Source organism: Westerdykella ornata, assembly GCF_010094085.1.
Source record: "Westerdykella ornata strain CBS 379.55 unplaced genomic scaffold EI97scaffold_60, whole genome shotgun sequence".
Lineage (NCBI taxonomy): Eukaryota > Fungi > Ascomycota > Dothideomycetes > Pleosporales > Sporormiaceae > Westerdykella > Westerdykella ornata.
This window is the reverse complement of record NW_022986910.1, coordinates 1-14,701: the sequence shown is the minus strand read 5'-3', so window position 1 is coordinate 14,701 and position 14,701 is coordinate 1. Positions and strand designations below refer to the sequence as shown.

General features: G+C 53.1%; 7 protein-coding genes across 7 annotated transcripts; 2 read left to right on the top strand and 5 right to left on the bottom strand.

Moving 5' to 3' along the window:
- Positions 1–952: 952 nt before the first annotated feature.
- On the bottom strand, positions 953–1,639 carry EI97DRAFT_351661 (uncharacterized protein; the record flags this gene model as incomplete). Its single annotated transcript, XM_033794853.1, has 1 exon — positions 953–1,639. A coding segment is annotated over one exon (687 nt), but the record flags the coding sequence as incomplete, so codon positions are not given.
- Positions 1,640–2,961: 1,322 nt separating this feature from the next.
- On the bottom strand, positions 2,962–4,845 carry EI97DRAFT_453694 (SNF5-domain-containing protein; the record flags this gene model as incomplete). The annotated part of the gene is made up of 3 exons (XM_033800473.1): positions 2,962–3,163; positions 3,213–4,409; positions 4,484–4,845. The coding sequence occupies 3 exons, from the start codon at positions 4,843–4,845 to the stop codon at positions 2,962–2,964; spliced, it is 1,761 nt and encodes a 586-aa protein (XP_033648943.1).
- Positions 4,846–5,838: 993 nt separating this feature from the next.
- EI97DRAFT_428292 (uncharacterized protein) lies at positions 5,839–7,308 on the top strand (the record flags this gene model as incomplete). The annotated part of the gene is made up of 2 exons (XM_033797243.1): positions 5,839–6,564; positions 6,661–7,308. The coding sequence occupies 2 exons, from the start codon at positions 5,839–5,841 to the stop codon at positions 7,009–7,011; spliced, it is 1,077 nt and encodes a 358-aa protein (XP_033648942.1). The 3' UTR covers positions 7,012–7,308.
- Positions 7,309–7,649: 341 nt separating this feature from the next.
- On the top strand, positions 7,650–9,558 carry EI97DRAFT_437878 (Sec13 protein-like protein). The gene is made up of 6 exons (XM_033799431.1): positions 7,650–7,768; positions 7,857–7,895; positions 8,157–8,272; positions 8,334–8,364; positions 8,444–9,005; positions 9,061–9,558. Exons 1-6 carry the CDS (start codon positions 7,766–7,768, stop codon positions 9,222–9,224), a joined length of 915 nt encoding a protein of 304 aa, XP_033648941.1. The 5' UTR covers positions 7,650–7,765; the 3' UTR covers positions 9,225–9,558.
- Positions 9,559–10,512: 954 nt separating this feature from the next.
- EI97DRAFT_283724 (uncharacterized protein) lies at positions 10,513–12,809 on the bottom strand. The gene is made up of 5 exons (XM_033794387.1): positions 12,290–12,809; positions 11,956–12,241; positions 11,287–11,900; positions 10,834–11,226; positions 10,513–10,781 (listed from the first exon to the last, which is right to left on the bottom strand). Exons 1-5 carry the CDS (start codon positions 12,368–12,370, stop codon positions 10,701–10,703), a joined length of 1,455 nt encoding a protein of 484 aa, XP_033648940.1. The 5' UTR covers positions 12,371–12,809; the 3' UTR covers positions 10,513–10,700.
- Positions 12,432–13,404, bottom strand: EI97DRAFT_283729 (uncharacterized protein). Its single transcript, XM_033794388.1, has one exon. It carries the CDS (start codon positions 13,113–13,115, stop codon positions 12,621–12,623), a length of 495 nt encoding a protein of 164 aa, XP_033648939.1. The 5' UTR covers positions 13,116–13,404; the 3' UTR covers positions 12,432–12,620.
- On the bottom strand, positions 13,249–14,463 carry EI97DRAFT_446633 (soluble quino protein glucose dehydrogenase; the record flags this gene model as incomplete). The annotated part of the gene is made up of 2 exons (XM_033800042.1): positions 13,249–13,630; positions 13,697–14,463. Coding segments are annotated over 2 exons (1,149 nt in total), but the record flags the coding sequence as incomplete, so codon positions are not given.
- Between the last annotated feature and the right edge of the window lie 238 nt (positions 14,464–14,701).

Below are 14,701 nucleotides of genomic sequence, written 5' to 3'. Positions count from 1 at the left end.
CTGCGTCAGGACAGGAACCGCCGAACAGTGAATCGTTCTCACCACACGCCGTCCCCTGAGCTTTCACTCAGGCAATTGCTCGAAATAGGTCCCGCGACGCCTCTCCTTATTGCGCCGAGATAATCAATGCACTAGTGCGCGGGCACGGAGAGAGTGTTGAGAGAGGTCTGATACTGCACAGTATGGGGCAAGCTCGAAGATGCCACCTTGCCCTTGCGGTCGTTCACGCTGTGGGACCGCGCTTGAGCCCTAACGGAAATCCACTGCGTATTGACGGGACACGGCTCTCGGCATTGTCGTACCACGTAAACAATTTCGATAAGACTATGCTAGAAGACCTCTCTCCCTGACAAACCAGAGTCGAAATTCCAGTGAGGTAGACCACATGGTGTGTTGAGAGGGTTGAGGGGGCTTTAAACGACTCTACCTCCGCACAACTACTAATTCTACATCAAGCGTTTATATATGTGCCTTTCCCTAGTTCTACAACTACATACATGCACTAAGTTTACTCATCACGTGTTACTACAACAGCCCCTAGGTATGTACTGCAAGATTAACCAGTAAATCACTGGTTAGAGATCGTTGCACGTCAGAAAGTCCAAACATTGGTAGATACGCAGAAATTAAGCTTTTGCTCGTAGCTATCTACCTTGCCGAAGTCTGTCTGTACCAGGACACTTCGACCCTATGCGAATGACCGTAAAACGCCAGAAACCCACAGAATTGGGATCCCGGACCCATTTGCCATTACACCATTGCCAGAGTCGCCACACCTTGCCCATCATAAAACATTACCTCGACGCCATTCATATGACCTTCATACAAACTCCACATTACTCTTCATCACCTTCATACAAGATCAGTCTTGTCATTCTTCATACAACATGCCACTCCTTCCTCAGTGCTCCCTCGAAACAAACCTCTTCCTTTGAGGCAACCCCTGTCCTTCTTCCTCTTCGTCGTCATCCACCTTCCTCTTCACACCCGCCACACTCCCCTCACTCCTCCCACTCTCGCTCTGGCTCTCGCTGTGACTCTCACTCCCACTGCGACTCCTAATCGGTGTAGGTATTTGCACCGGCTGCGGCACCGCCTGCACCGGCTGATGACACTGCGACGCACCCATCCCCCTCGCCTGCTGCGACTGCGACGCCGCCAACTGCTGTCTCGCAATCTGCATCTGGCGCGCCACGTCGCCCAACGCGGGACCCACGACGTTCCTATCCCCGAAGATGGTCGCGCCGCAATTCACAGTAATGTGCAGACGAGGCATATGCGCTCTGGCAAGACCGGGACTTGCTGATGGTTGCCCTGGTGGACCGTACATCATTGTGTGCAGAAGGCCTGCGATGCGCGGTGCGTCCATGGGAGGTACCGAGATGATGTTGCCGGATCCTCGTATTTGCGTGGTAGAGTTGATGGTGACTTCGGGGATTTCCTCGGCATCGTCCTTATCGTCTTCGGATGGGTCGTAGGCGTTTCGCATATTTGGGATGGCAGCGGCGGGGTCGACCACCATGTCGTATGCCGGGGGTGCGTAGTTTGGGGGTTCTGGTAACGTTGTTGTGGTGGTTGTGGATGCGAAGGTAGAGTGAAGTTTTGCGTTGTGCAGGACCGGGTTGAAATGAGGGTCCATATGTATGAAGATCGGAGCCGGTTGGGTGAATATATTTATTTATTTATTTTTTCTGGAGGGATGGCCGGAGACGGGATGCAAGCAGTGGCGATATTGTGACCGGAGTAGAGCTTTTCCCTGAGCTATCTGCCGATGGGGGTTGAGACGGGCACCTCCGTACTGTGAGAATGACAGTGGCGTGATGGTGATCTCAGGTTCACAGCTTCGCGATCAGGCGATATTGGGGAAAAGACAACCGGGAATGGAATTGAGATGCAGTTGCCGACAATGGGGCGCGGCGGTGCTGTCGGCTTGTAAATATGCGCACAGCGATGAATAACAGAGTGGAGAGACTCACTAGGTATGTCTTGCTCTGAAAATACAGGTGTAATCGCACATCCACTTTGGCTGAACCCCGGAAACAACCAGCTTCTCACCTAGTCAAAGGTTCAATGAACTGCAGAGAGCAAAGAACCTTTCACCGACGGTCTCTTTCGCAGATTATATACCCGGCCTCTATTCACAGGTCCATCTGAAACGCATCGACAATAGCAAGCAGCATGCAACCGCACCGTGCTGAGCTTCCCTATTGTAGTGCACCCGCTAGGCCAAATGGGGCAGCATGTTTGACTGCCGCAATCCTGGGTCATAGTGACGCGTCCCTGCTATTCACCCATCTTCTCGTACAATAAGATCGGGTGGCGAGCTCCGGTTGGATAGCAGGCATACTGCAAGGCGGCTGTGAGGCGTGCGAATTTGTAATTGGTGCGGGTCGCATGCTCCATTTGGGCGTGAATAAGTTGGGTTGCTGCGAAGTTTGCGCTCGCTTCGCAGAACAATAGGTTCATCAATAGGATTGCCAAGACAAGGCCTGCGACAATGAACAATAGGAACAGCTGAAGCATGCTACGTACCCGCAAGTATTGTTCTTCAAACATGCTCAGGTGGATAAATGCATGGCCGCTACACGAAACGTGAAACCCCATTTCGCTTCTCTGTCGGTGGGAAGATTTGCGATGTGTTTGCGCGCAAAGAACAGGCTGAATAGACGGATTTGATAAATGTTTCGAGTATTTCAGATGGCGATACTTCTTCGGAGGTACCAGCAATAGGTCCAGATCAGATGCATGATCCTGTTCTTATCAAAATGTTGTGGCAGCTGCTTTTGTGCCTTTCCATATCCCGACGCCGCCGCTGAGAAATGCTACAGACACGGAATAGCCTAACGCCTTCGTGGCCCAGATGTAACCTTGGAATGGTCGCCAAGTCCAGCACAAATCTTTAGTCCCAAAAGAAGCCGCAGATGCATTCTTGTCAAAAACATGGCCCTTTGGATGTCGGCCTTATCTTGCATACGGTCGCACGTCGTAGGTCGGTCGATCGTAGTAGAAGAGGTTGGCGGACCACGGCGGCAATTTCTTGTCTCTCTCGTACAGATAGCCGCAGTTCGCACAGAGAGTTCTCGGGCCTTTGGGTCCATCCCGTACGGCCCAAACAGCAGAACCCCAGATAAAGCAGTGTGTGCATCGCCAGGTTTGTCGCTCCCTGGGATCTTGTTAGAGTACAGCGGCTCACGCATAACGTGTCAACTTACCAGTCTTGTAAGCCTCCCCCTTGCCCTCCATATCCCGACCCAGTATCTGGCGTCTCCCGACCGAGAGGACTCAAGCTCCTGAACCGCCTCTTCTTCTTACTCCGCTCGCCTCGGCCCATGCCCTCTTGCTGTTCGGGGTTCGCGAAGAAGTCGTTCTGGGGTGTGCCCGCCATGTTCGTGGTAGAGGAGAACCGCGCCGTCTCCCGGCGTAGCCGACGGATCTGCCGCTCTCTGTCGCCTTCTCTCTTCTCTATCTCTTCCTTTGATAGAATCTCGACCTTTGGTTCCCATTCATCACACAAGTGTTCATGATCGTACCGCCAGCCGGCGCCAATATATGGATCAACGGCGTCATTGTCAATATCTCCATCGCCCACAAGCCCACCATTCTCGCATGCCTCCTTCTTGAGCCGCAGCACGGCTTCGTAGATGGCGTGTGTCATGGCAGGCACCCACTCACCCGCAAGTCCAAGGTCCGCGCATGTCACTTTCGCAAACATCTCGGCGAACCCCGGGGGATGTAATAGCGACCATTCAAACTTGTCGCTGTACAGACGATTCATGAGGTTGATATTCAATGTGATTATGCAGCGATACGTATCGTCTGGGTTATGGAGGTCTTCCGAGGGGAGCGCTGCGGCTGTTGCAGTAATCCCCTGGGGGGCAGCTGTGGAGGCAGGATTAGCCTCCGCCGCGTCCGTTCCGTTTCGTGCGGGTATAGACGCGCCGTTTGTAGGTGGAGCTGCCGGCGTCGAGGTCCCGTCTCGTGAGATGGCTGGCAAACTTGGCTTGACCGCATTGCCATCTGGCCCCATCGTAGGAGCGGAGTGGAACAACGGGTGGAGCGCTACTCCTGCATATTCTTCCAATTGCTGTCGTATTTGCGTCGCAATATTCTGTATGAGGGCTCCCTTCCTGTCGGCGGGAAAGTCAAGCTCATCCACTAGGACTTTGGCAAACTGGTCCGGTGTTGTCATCGCTTCATGAAGGTTCCATAAGAAGGCATCCTTCAACCGATATGCTGGTGTCATGTCTGGCTGTTTATAGGCTACATGGTTCTCGTCGATGCCGAAATCGCGGGCATTGGCAGGCATCGGCAACGGCGCTTCAGGACGGAATGGTTGGACATCTAAGTCTATTCGTATGGGGATAAGTGTTACTGGAAGGGCAGCTTGAATCTGGACTTGCTTTTCCGTCCTGAGTATCTGTCAATCTTCTGTTTTGCATGCGCTTGAGGCAATGCCTCAACGTGGATGTAGTAGAACACTCACAGGGTGCGCTTCGGCCTTCCCATCCAATCTCGCCATATCCCTTGAACCTCTACTGGCGCGGAGAGTTCTTTTCCTAGGGCAGCAATCTGTGCAGACTTGTCCACATTTGATTCGTCTCTTCGTAGACTTCGCAATCCAGTCGCACGTCGCGGACCTTCGCTATCCTCAAAATCGTCATCATCGAAGCCGTCTTCCGCGTAATTGATAGCCGTAGTCCCACGCTTGGTGGTACGTGGTGGAGGGAGAGTATTGGACGGAGGGACAACAGGCGCAAGGAGGGAGTTGCCATATGCTCGCAGCCGCGGGGCATACGTCGATATGAACGCCTGTGGTGGCGCAGGCTTGCCGCTGGTCGTCAGCATGGTTCCTGTGATGCCCTTATGAAAAGTGAAGCCGCTCGGAAGAGGTCGCGACGCGTCGCACCCGCTCTTGCGATAGGAAAGCACGCGCACACTGCACACTTGCGCAGAGCGATGGATGTGTAGCCCAGATAAGTCGCTCTTCGATAGGGGCTTTTGAGCAAATAATCCGACGGTACAGTTGTTGGCGCGTCTTGAAGTTGCGGTCCAGCAGCGGTTTCTTCAGAGGGAGAGCTGCTTGTGCCAAGGCGCTTGTCCTTATCGGCTCTAGCCGCTCAGAGCCCTGGACCTCACTCCATTCACCTTTGATATTCACGAGCGCCCGTTCTACATCCGCGCCATCTACGCAACATGCCCCCGGGTAGTCATAATGTCCCCGGAAAACAACGCGTTCTGGAGGCTAACTGCTGCCCAACTTTCTCACAGCTCAATACTCTCTCATCACTTTGATAGGGCCATGGGGTAAGGCAGTGTCAGGATCGAGGTCATGAGCTTCGCATCTTTTGGAGGACCTCACCGTCTGCAGAATTTCGACGACTCCGAAACCACACCGCGCATTTGAGTCATACGTTTTACTTTTCTCCAGCTTGTCCACGAATGGCCAATACGTCATGTCCTCTCACCACTTTCGACCAATCGTTTCTTATATTGTCTTTTAACAGCGCTTTCTTTCACTTCGAATATCCATACGCCCACCGCACAATGGCGTTGTGGCCTTTCACTATTGCCTGTTCGCCTTCACTCGCGTTCTAGAACAACAATGTGGAAAATAGTGTGCACCATTGTTCCTTCACGTTCGATTGTGTCTGTACTTTCCAGGCACCAAACCGTCCATATAACGCCCTTGGTCTATCCCCACTCACTCCCCAGACAACCACCAACATTCATTCCACAACCTCAAATTCACACAGAAGTTTCTGACTACGCACGAATCGGCGCACTTCAAACTTACTTCGCAACCCTACAAAGAGCTTTCCTGTGGTTCGGCGCAAAATGATGCACCTCGGCGCAGTTCTTCTGGCCATGGTCCCGGCGGCCTACGCCCACATGATCCTATCGAACCCCAAGCCCTATGGGAAGCCCACCAGCTCTCCGCTCAAGCCCGACGGCTCTGATTTCCCTTGTCAGAACGTTGAGTATACCGTCAATACCATGAATCACTATAAAGCTGGCGAACAAGGAATTAATTTGGAGTTCGATGGCGGCGCCGCACATATGGGCGGATCTTGCCAGCTGGCTTTGAGTACCAATATGACACCGAATAAATCAGACACGTGGAAGGTCATCTATTCCATTGAGGGTGGATGCCCCCTCTCGGCCATTCCCTTCACGATTCCCAAGGAGGTCCCCAATGGCGAGTTCTCCATGGCGGTAACCTGGTTCAACCATATCGGCAATCGCGAGATGTACATGAACTGCGCCCCTGTCACTATTTCCGGTGGCAGCAATGATTCCGCTGCTTTCGATAAGCTGCCCGATCTGGCACTGGCGAATATCGCATTTGGCGAAGGGGCGAACTGCAAGACTACCGAGGGCTTCGACTATACTTTCGACAACCCTGGACAGTACAGTACGCGCATTGGGCCTGGACCCTTCAAGCCGCTGTGTGGTGGGGAGACAGTTCCTGGACAGCCCGGACAGCCTGGTCAACCCTCTGTTAAGCCCCCCAACGACGGCAAATATACCCCTCCGGCCATCCAAGCACCCGCACCTCCGCAATCAGTGGCACCGACTTCCCAAGCTCCGGCTCCGGCTCCGGCTCCTACACGTTCTGTGCCTGGATTTCTGGGTCCGGAGCTTCCCGCAGCCCCGTCTGAGCCCGGTGTGGTCACTTCCACCGTTCGAACCCTCGTGACCGTCACAGCGACCGGAAAGCCAACCTCTAGTACTCCAGCGGCCACTACGTCTCAGACCGGGGGCGCACGTGAGCCCTCTGCTACCACGGCTCCTCAACCAACTGGCTTGCCTTCGACTCCTGGAGGCAGCGCGAATGGGAACACTTGCGCCACTGACGGCGCCCTTCTCTGCAATGGCGACACTCAGTTCGGTCTGTGCAACCATGGTACGATCGTCTGGCAAGCTGTCGCTCCGGGTACCAAGTGCGTCAATGGCGAAATCACCCGTGCTAAGCGCGACTACACTCATCGCAACCAGCGCTCGGCTATCTAGATGTTCCCAATGTCTGAGTGAATTTCCTATGGTCTCGCGGGCCCCATGAGGGGTTTGCAATGTGCATACGCCTGCCCTTAGCAGGCTGGGGGTAGCGTACATATTTCTTATCAGCAAAATTGATGTTCATTCTCTTGCATATGCATCACAAACGTTTGTGTTTTTACCTGATTCCTATTTGTGAAGAAGAGTGTGACACTTAGGTACCGTGATGGAATAGCATCTTGCGTTTACTACTCCACCAATTCGATGGCGCAGAAACCATCATTTTCCTTTTGTCTCTGAATTCCTCTATGCCTGCAGCTGTGACAGATTTGGAAAGGCATGTCAACCTTGAAGATATCTAGACATGTTTCTATCTTGCCTTCCCTTGACCAATGACTATACCCCTAGATGCAATTTTTCTACAGCTCGTTGCGCAGGGTAGGCTAGAGGGAATAGTTGAAGTAGTAAGCGGAGCCCGAAGCGCTATTTGCCTGCTTTATTAATTCATCCTCTGTTCACGGATTCACAACCCTGCTTAGTCATTATTGTTGTCACTTCTCTTGGCGATCTAATCTAATCTCATCTCAACCCCCTGCACGCCAGAGGCCACCGCAGCACCAAGCTTCCAGCCCTTGCTCGGAATCCCGAAACGTCGCAGCCATCATTCACTCTTCATAATCTTGCCCCCTTTTGCGCCGTTGTTGCCCCCATAGCTATCCTTACACATTCCACCACTCACCCGGCATTTATAGAACAGAGCAAAATAATAATGGTAAGGGAGCTGTCCCTTTCGCCGCCACGCGTGCAATCCCCGCCTTCCGAGAATCTCCCGCTAACGCGCGACTTCCCCATTCCTAAAGGCCAACGTAATAGCGAATTCCGGCCACGATGACATGATTGTATGTTCTTCTCTTGTTCTCTGGCAGCACCACTTCTCCGACAACTCCTCAACTTCACCGCGCGTCTACCACCGCCGCAACTACCAGTCCCACCGTTCATCCAATCTCAAAACTGCCCAGCTGCGGACAACATATATCATTGCACGAGGCAACACAACGACACTCGACACATACACTTCGAATCGGGTCGGGTGGTAGACGTTGCAACGAACAATGGCGCAATTCGTCGATCTGCTCTCCATGGACACTAATGATATACAGCATGATGCCGTGCTGGACTACTACGGCAGGCGGTTAGCGACATGCTCGTCGGACAAGACTATCAAGATCTTCGAGGTGGAAGGCGAATCGCACAGGCTAGTTGAGACATTGAAGGGGTACGTGGATTGTGGAAATGTGATGAGAGGATGGGCGGAGTTGCTAATGGGCTTGTTGCAGACATGAGGGCGCTGTTTGGTGTGTTGCATGGGTAGGCATCTATACCTCCTTCCATACCTCCATTCAATCTTTAGAGTCGAAGAAGTGATTGCTAACTCTCTCCCTTCCAGGCACACCCCAAATACGGCCCCATCCTCGCTTCCTCCTCCTATGACGGCAAAGTCTTCATCTGGCGCGAATCCCCGCCGACCTCCTCATCCACCACCCCGCAATGGTCCAAAATCTACGAAGTAGCCCTCCACACCGCCTCCGTCAACCTCGTCGCCTGGGCCCCCCATGAAGCAGGCTGCCTCCTCGCCTGTGCCTCCTCCGACGGCAATGTCTCCGTACTCGAATTCAAAGACAACAACTGGTCGCACACAATCTTCCAGGCCTGCGGCTCCGGCGTTAACTCCGTCAGTTGGGCTCCTGCGGTTGCTCCCGGGCAGATTCTGAGCGCGAGTGGGGCCCAGGGCCAGGCGCAGAGGAGACTTGTTACTGGAGGCAGCGACTGCCAGGTCAAGCTCTGGGAGTACGTGCCGGAGACGGGGACGTATCAAAATACGCAAATTCTCCCCGGGCATACGGACTGGGTGAGGGATGTAGCGTGGAGTCCGACTGTGCTGAGCAAGTCGTACATTGCGTCGGCTTCGCAGGATAAGACAGTGAGGATCTGGACGTCTGCGGATCTGCGTATGTGTGACCATTGAACAAGATATATGGGACTAGATTGCTAATCCGGATCTAGGGGAATGGAAGTCTACAGTGCTGAACGTCGACGCTGTGGCGTGGCGCGTTAGCTGGAGTCTAAGCGGAAATGTGCTGGCTGTTAGCACGGGAGATAACCGCGTCAGTCTGTGGAAGGAGAGGTTGAGCGGTGGATGGGAGTGTGTTAAGACGATTGAAGAGTAAGCCCGACGTTGGAGATTGTACCGATGCTTGGGTCGGACACGAAGGGCATTGGAGGTGGGCGGAAGCTTGAAAGTAGAAGGGTTTAATGAGGAGGAGACGGCGTGAGGAGAGGTGGATGCGAGACTCAGCGATTGAACGGGAGCTGTACAAGGATGGTCTCTTGTAGCGAGTGGTTCATTTGGCTTTGACTGGTTTGTGCCTGGCTGGGTTGGTCAAAAGAAGCTATGCGGACATTCTCCCGTGGCGCACGTCCAGCTCCCCCGAGAATGAAGATAGAAGATCGTATATCTATCATGCCTCCTTCCTGGGGTGTCATCATAAGATTTAGGACGAGGCCAACAGTCACCCGTTTCGTGATTTGCAGGGATCTCCGCTCCAGTAGACACCACATTTAACTGACAGTCTCTAACGGCTTTATCTGAAAGGATCATGCAAGCTGCCCAGTACCCGGCCTGTTCCTTCTTCTGCACTGAAGGACTGTCAGGCTGCGTATCGTCATCTGTCCGATGTGTAGATCTGATTGAAAGATCACACCGGGCATAGAGACGCGACCGCCTCTCCACAGAGTACCGGTGCTCTGCAGCAGGTAAAAATTGTCATCGCACTCGACCTCACTTCTCCCCACCACCCCTTGTGTACTGATTGAATAGTGCTCAACCCAGTCACTCAGCACGTCACAGACATACAGGGCAAGTCAGCCCCTTAAGAAAGCATGTACCCGTCAACACTGACCATTCATGCTCCACGCGTCATGCAAAGAGTGTCGCCACTTCGCATCTGCGTACTGCTCTTCCGCCATGCACACTGTTCATGCTGGACTAACTCATCAAGTTATACAAAAGCCGCATTTCCATTCCATTTCCATTTCATGCTGTCCTACATGCAAATTCGAGAGAGCAAACCCGAGACCGCACCAGGGAAAGAGGGCAATCCTGCCCGCAAATCATTCACCAGCAGCCATCCATTCATTCGCTCGTGTGCCATATCTAAGACCCGAAGTGCAGCATGTTAAAAGGGGAAGAAAAGAAAAGAGCTTAAGTGGTAGAAGAAGGAATTGGTATTTGTTCTCCGCCACGTGGCACGCCCCATGTCCAGGGTAGATTGTAGAAAAAAAGAAAAGATGACCACCGCCCAATCCCCGCTAGAACGAACGGAAGTATCCAGAATTCCCCGAAATCTTGCAGTACTTCATGCTTTCCGGCTATCGATGAATATGTGCAAGGATATAAAACTGAGAGACTGCAGAGAAAAATGTGAAACCATGTCAAAAAAACCTAAAAGGACTCGGAGCATGCGGCAAAGTAAAAGTGAATGCATGAGACGGTATATCCGGGTATCGTGTAAGGGCAAAATCGTCATCGTATATGTCCTGGATGGCAAGAGAGGACTTCTTTTTGGACGGTGGATGCACGCGGCAGCTTGCAAGAAATCAGGGTCCGTATGCTCGGGGCATACTGCTGCTCGTCATTCACGGAATTAGTCACTGTTGTCCTCAGCGACAGAGACACTGTCCAAGTAATCGACAGCCCACCAGATGAACGGCCCGCTGTTGCATCCCTTCAAAGATGTCAGTCCTCAATTACTTCGACAACGATATGGTGACACCTACATAGTCAGGATGATTGGGGTCAGGAGAAGCATTCCACCATCGTCCAAGTATGATGCGACCACCAGGGAGGACAACGCCTTCATATGCCCACAGATCGTCGGTGTCCACCTGGCTATAGTCCGGGTTGAAATGCTTCATCATCGTGATGCGTTGCCAGCCCTTGATGCCGTACTGCGGGGCTAGGGGATTGATCCAGCCCGATGCATGGAACTCGTCTTTCGCATCGACGCCCTCGCCTTGGATCCGAATGGACTTTGGGCATGTATCGGCACCTGCACGTTTCTGCTGGGCGCGCGTTCGCGGGCTCACAGTCTGGCGGCGTGAATGTAATCGGGTCTCAAATTCATGGGGCCAGGGAATTTGGCCTTCATCCAGGGAACGTAGCTCCAACTCCTAGTGCAGGATTAAAATCAAGATCACCGCTTACCGAATCGCGATAAACCAGACACTCACCTGAATGGCCGAATCGGTGTCGATGTTCTTGTCGATGAAGATGTCATTGTCATAGTCCTCCATGCGATTCGAACGCCGCGCTTGGGCAATTGCGCGAATCTGTTCGAGCTCATGAAGTTCCAGGTAAGAATAGGTTCCTTTCCAGGATCTGGAAAGCTCGTAGGGCCCATCCACCAATGGGCCTTGCCAAGCCGAGGGACTCTGGGGAGCTTCAAGTTCTTGCATGAGAGACCGGAGGGTATCGTCACTGTCGCTAATCATATGACGGTGGAAGAAGCTGAAGCAGTGCATGACCCAGCGCATGTTGATCTCTACGTTCCCCGAACCCCGGAATATAGGCTCGTCCCGCATGTGCGAGTACACCATCTGTTGGCTGTCTTCGAAAGACAACAGGCCATACCTAGGGGGGTCGAAATTGAAGAGTAGTTGGGCGCACATCAGCTGGATTGCATAAAAAGGCTCCTCTGTAGCCACTGCAGAGTTTTGTCTGACAGGTGGCCTGAAACTGGCACAAAGGAAAGCTCTCGAGTTCTTGATAAACTGGATGATGCAGTCCTGGTTCGGGCAGCGTGGTCTACCGTTCGCGTCAAGATAGTATCCGCCGCTGAACGACTCTACAGCCAGTTAGCGAATTCGACATCAAATGACGGAACGTATGCCGCAACTCACCGTCAATCAGAATTCGAAGGATATTCAGCACCCCTTTCTCGCGTCGCTCGTTTCCACGGGAGCCGAAGTCCACAACGGCACCGCGCCTCAGCCATTTGCTGCGTCTCCAATACTCAGTTCCCAGTTTCACGCTGTCCGGTGCCTTGCTGATGTCAAGTGCAAACTTGCTGCGAAACCGAGCATGCCAAAAACCGCCATCGATGCACGTACGTGTCAGCTGACAGACGGAGCGGAAAGCCCAAAGGTCTCGGTCGTTGTCCAGATAACCCGCGATCTGCCAGAGCATCTAGTCACAGTTAGTTGAACCCAGAAGGCGGGATAATGGCATCTCTACTTCAGTAGCCAGCTTGTGAAAAGCACCCTGCCTTGATGGCTGCTCGCGGTCTGCAGCGGACATATTGTGCTTGTTGGCCATACTATCCAACCTCAACTGCGAATGGTTTTGTCCTGCAGAAACGCTGCAGACCCTTGATATGCTATCGTGATGTCAAAATAGTAAGGCAACGGCCAGAGGTGAGAATGAAGAGGGTGTTTTGGCAGTCTGAGTCCCAAGTGATGGCTGTTTGCGGTGGGTTGTGGTAAGTGAGAAGTGTGCAGTCCCGCTGGAGCGGTGTAGCCACGGCCGCCGTAGTAATGGGGAAGCTTGAACTCGTCCGGGCTTGCTGCTACTCTACCCTCCGTGGTGGAGGAGGTGGTGTTAAGCGGGAGTGATGGGAGGGATGGAGGAGGTACGCAAACGCAGCGAGTCGCCTAAAAGCCGCCTCGACACGAGCCCTTCCGACGGCAAGGAAAAGCCAATGTTTAACCGAAGAACAGGAGGTAGAAAGGGGAATGGTGACTGAAATGAGAGAGTCCAGATGGAGAGTGATGGTGTGGGAGTAGAAAAGAGAGGAGGTGAGTGGAAGATGTAGCTCAGCTTGAGGGCGGAGAAGGAAAGCACGACCGATCGACCGCCGCTTTACAATTCGGACAGTGAATAGAAACTGGAACCTAGAATGTGAGATTGGAGTAGATGGTAGGAAAACAGATAAATCGAGCTCGATGTAAATGGAGCCAAAATATATGATGTGGCAGATACAACGGGGCGGACAAACGCTCGTTCCTCCAACTCCACTTACCACACACCCTGCCATCAGGCTCGAGACTGTCCAAGTAAGCATAAAGGAAGATAACCAGAGCCGAAGGAGAGGTTGAATTATATGGCAGGAAAAACGATGAAATGAACTCGATGTAAAGAGACTTCAGAAGATCATAACACAGCACACAAACCGAGACACCGCCCTACATTTACCCTCACCCTCCCACCAACGGCAACCCCATCACGACCGCCATCAGCGCCGCAAACCCGTCCACCCCAAACCTCCTAACCGCCGCACCCGTCGAACCCGGCGACGGCGCTGCCCCTCCCGTTGTAGCAGTCGGTCTCGCCCCATCCGTCCCACCGCCGTCCTTCTCAATCATCCAAATCTCCCCCGTAGCATCACTGCTGAAAAACAGCCTCCCCTGCTGATCCCACGCCAGCGCTACCGGTCGGAAGCATTCCCTCGGGCAGCGGGAGACATCACGGTTGGAGACGATGTCGACGGCAGCGGTGGTGCTATCCGGCGGGTCGGTGGGCGAGCCATTGGCAAAGGGTATGACGCTGAGTTTGTAGCCGACGGGGGCGTCGCGGTTCCTACATACACAGTCAGTGATCTAGCTTTCTCGAGATATTGAGTTAGCATCAGGGGAGAATACTTACCACGACCCATGGAACGTCACCCACGCCGCGCTCCCATCCCGATTGAACTTCACATCCAACGGCGCCATATGCGCCGCAAACGTCAACCTCGGCGCCACCTTCTCCCTCCTACAATACTCATCATCCACCGACCCATTCAGAGACCCCATTGCAAACTGCGTCCCCACCTTGATCCTTCCATCATTCTCCGGAATCGCACCCACATTCCACGCAGCATAACACTCCGGGTACCCAAAATTCCCACCCTGCTCCTTCGTCTGCGTCCCATTCAGATACCCATGGAAATTCAGCTCTTCCCCAGGATTATCCCGATGGATATCCCGACCCAATCGCTCCATATCGTCGACGCTGTTCTCCATCGAGTAGATCCCCCCCGTCACCGGCTCCTCCGCGATCCCGACCGAGTTCCTCAATCCCCAGCCGAGAAGCTTCCCGTCGTTGCGGAAACTATACGGCTGCGAATCTGGAGCCGGTTTCTCCGAGACGTTGAAGGCTTTGATGGTTGAGACGCCCGTCGATGCGTCCAGCGCTGCGGGATCCACGTTCGACGTGCTGCCCCTGCTGACGAGCAGCATGCCCTCTGCTTTTCTTGACATCAAAAGCGTTCTCGTGACGTGCCCGTCAGTCGGGCCAAAGTCGCCGATGACTTGCGTTGGCCGGGATGTGTTGCGGCCCGTAGAAGGGTCGTAAGCCCATGCCCAGACGCCGTCTGCGCCGGATGCGTAGAGCGTTTTGCCATCGGCGGAGAGGGCGATGCCGTGGTTTATCTGTTGGCAGGGAGTCAGATGTCGTCTCCTTCATCGTCATTCCACACAGGGAAGATATATAGATGTACATATATAAGCAACAAAGAAAGCTAGGAGAGAATAAGATATCCAAGACACAACTACACAAAACAAGACTGAAAACCAAAAAAAAAAAAAATTTGAGAAAAAGGAAAAAAAAAAAAAAAAAATTGAGAAAAAGAAAAAAGAAGAAGAAAAGTCGGGAAAACAAAAGAAGAAG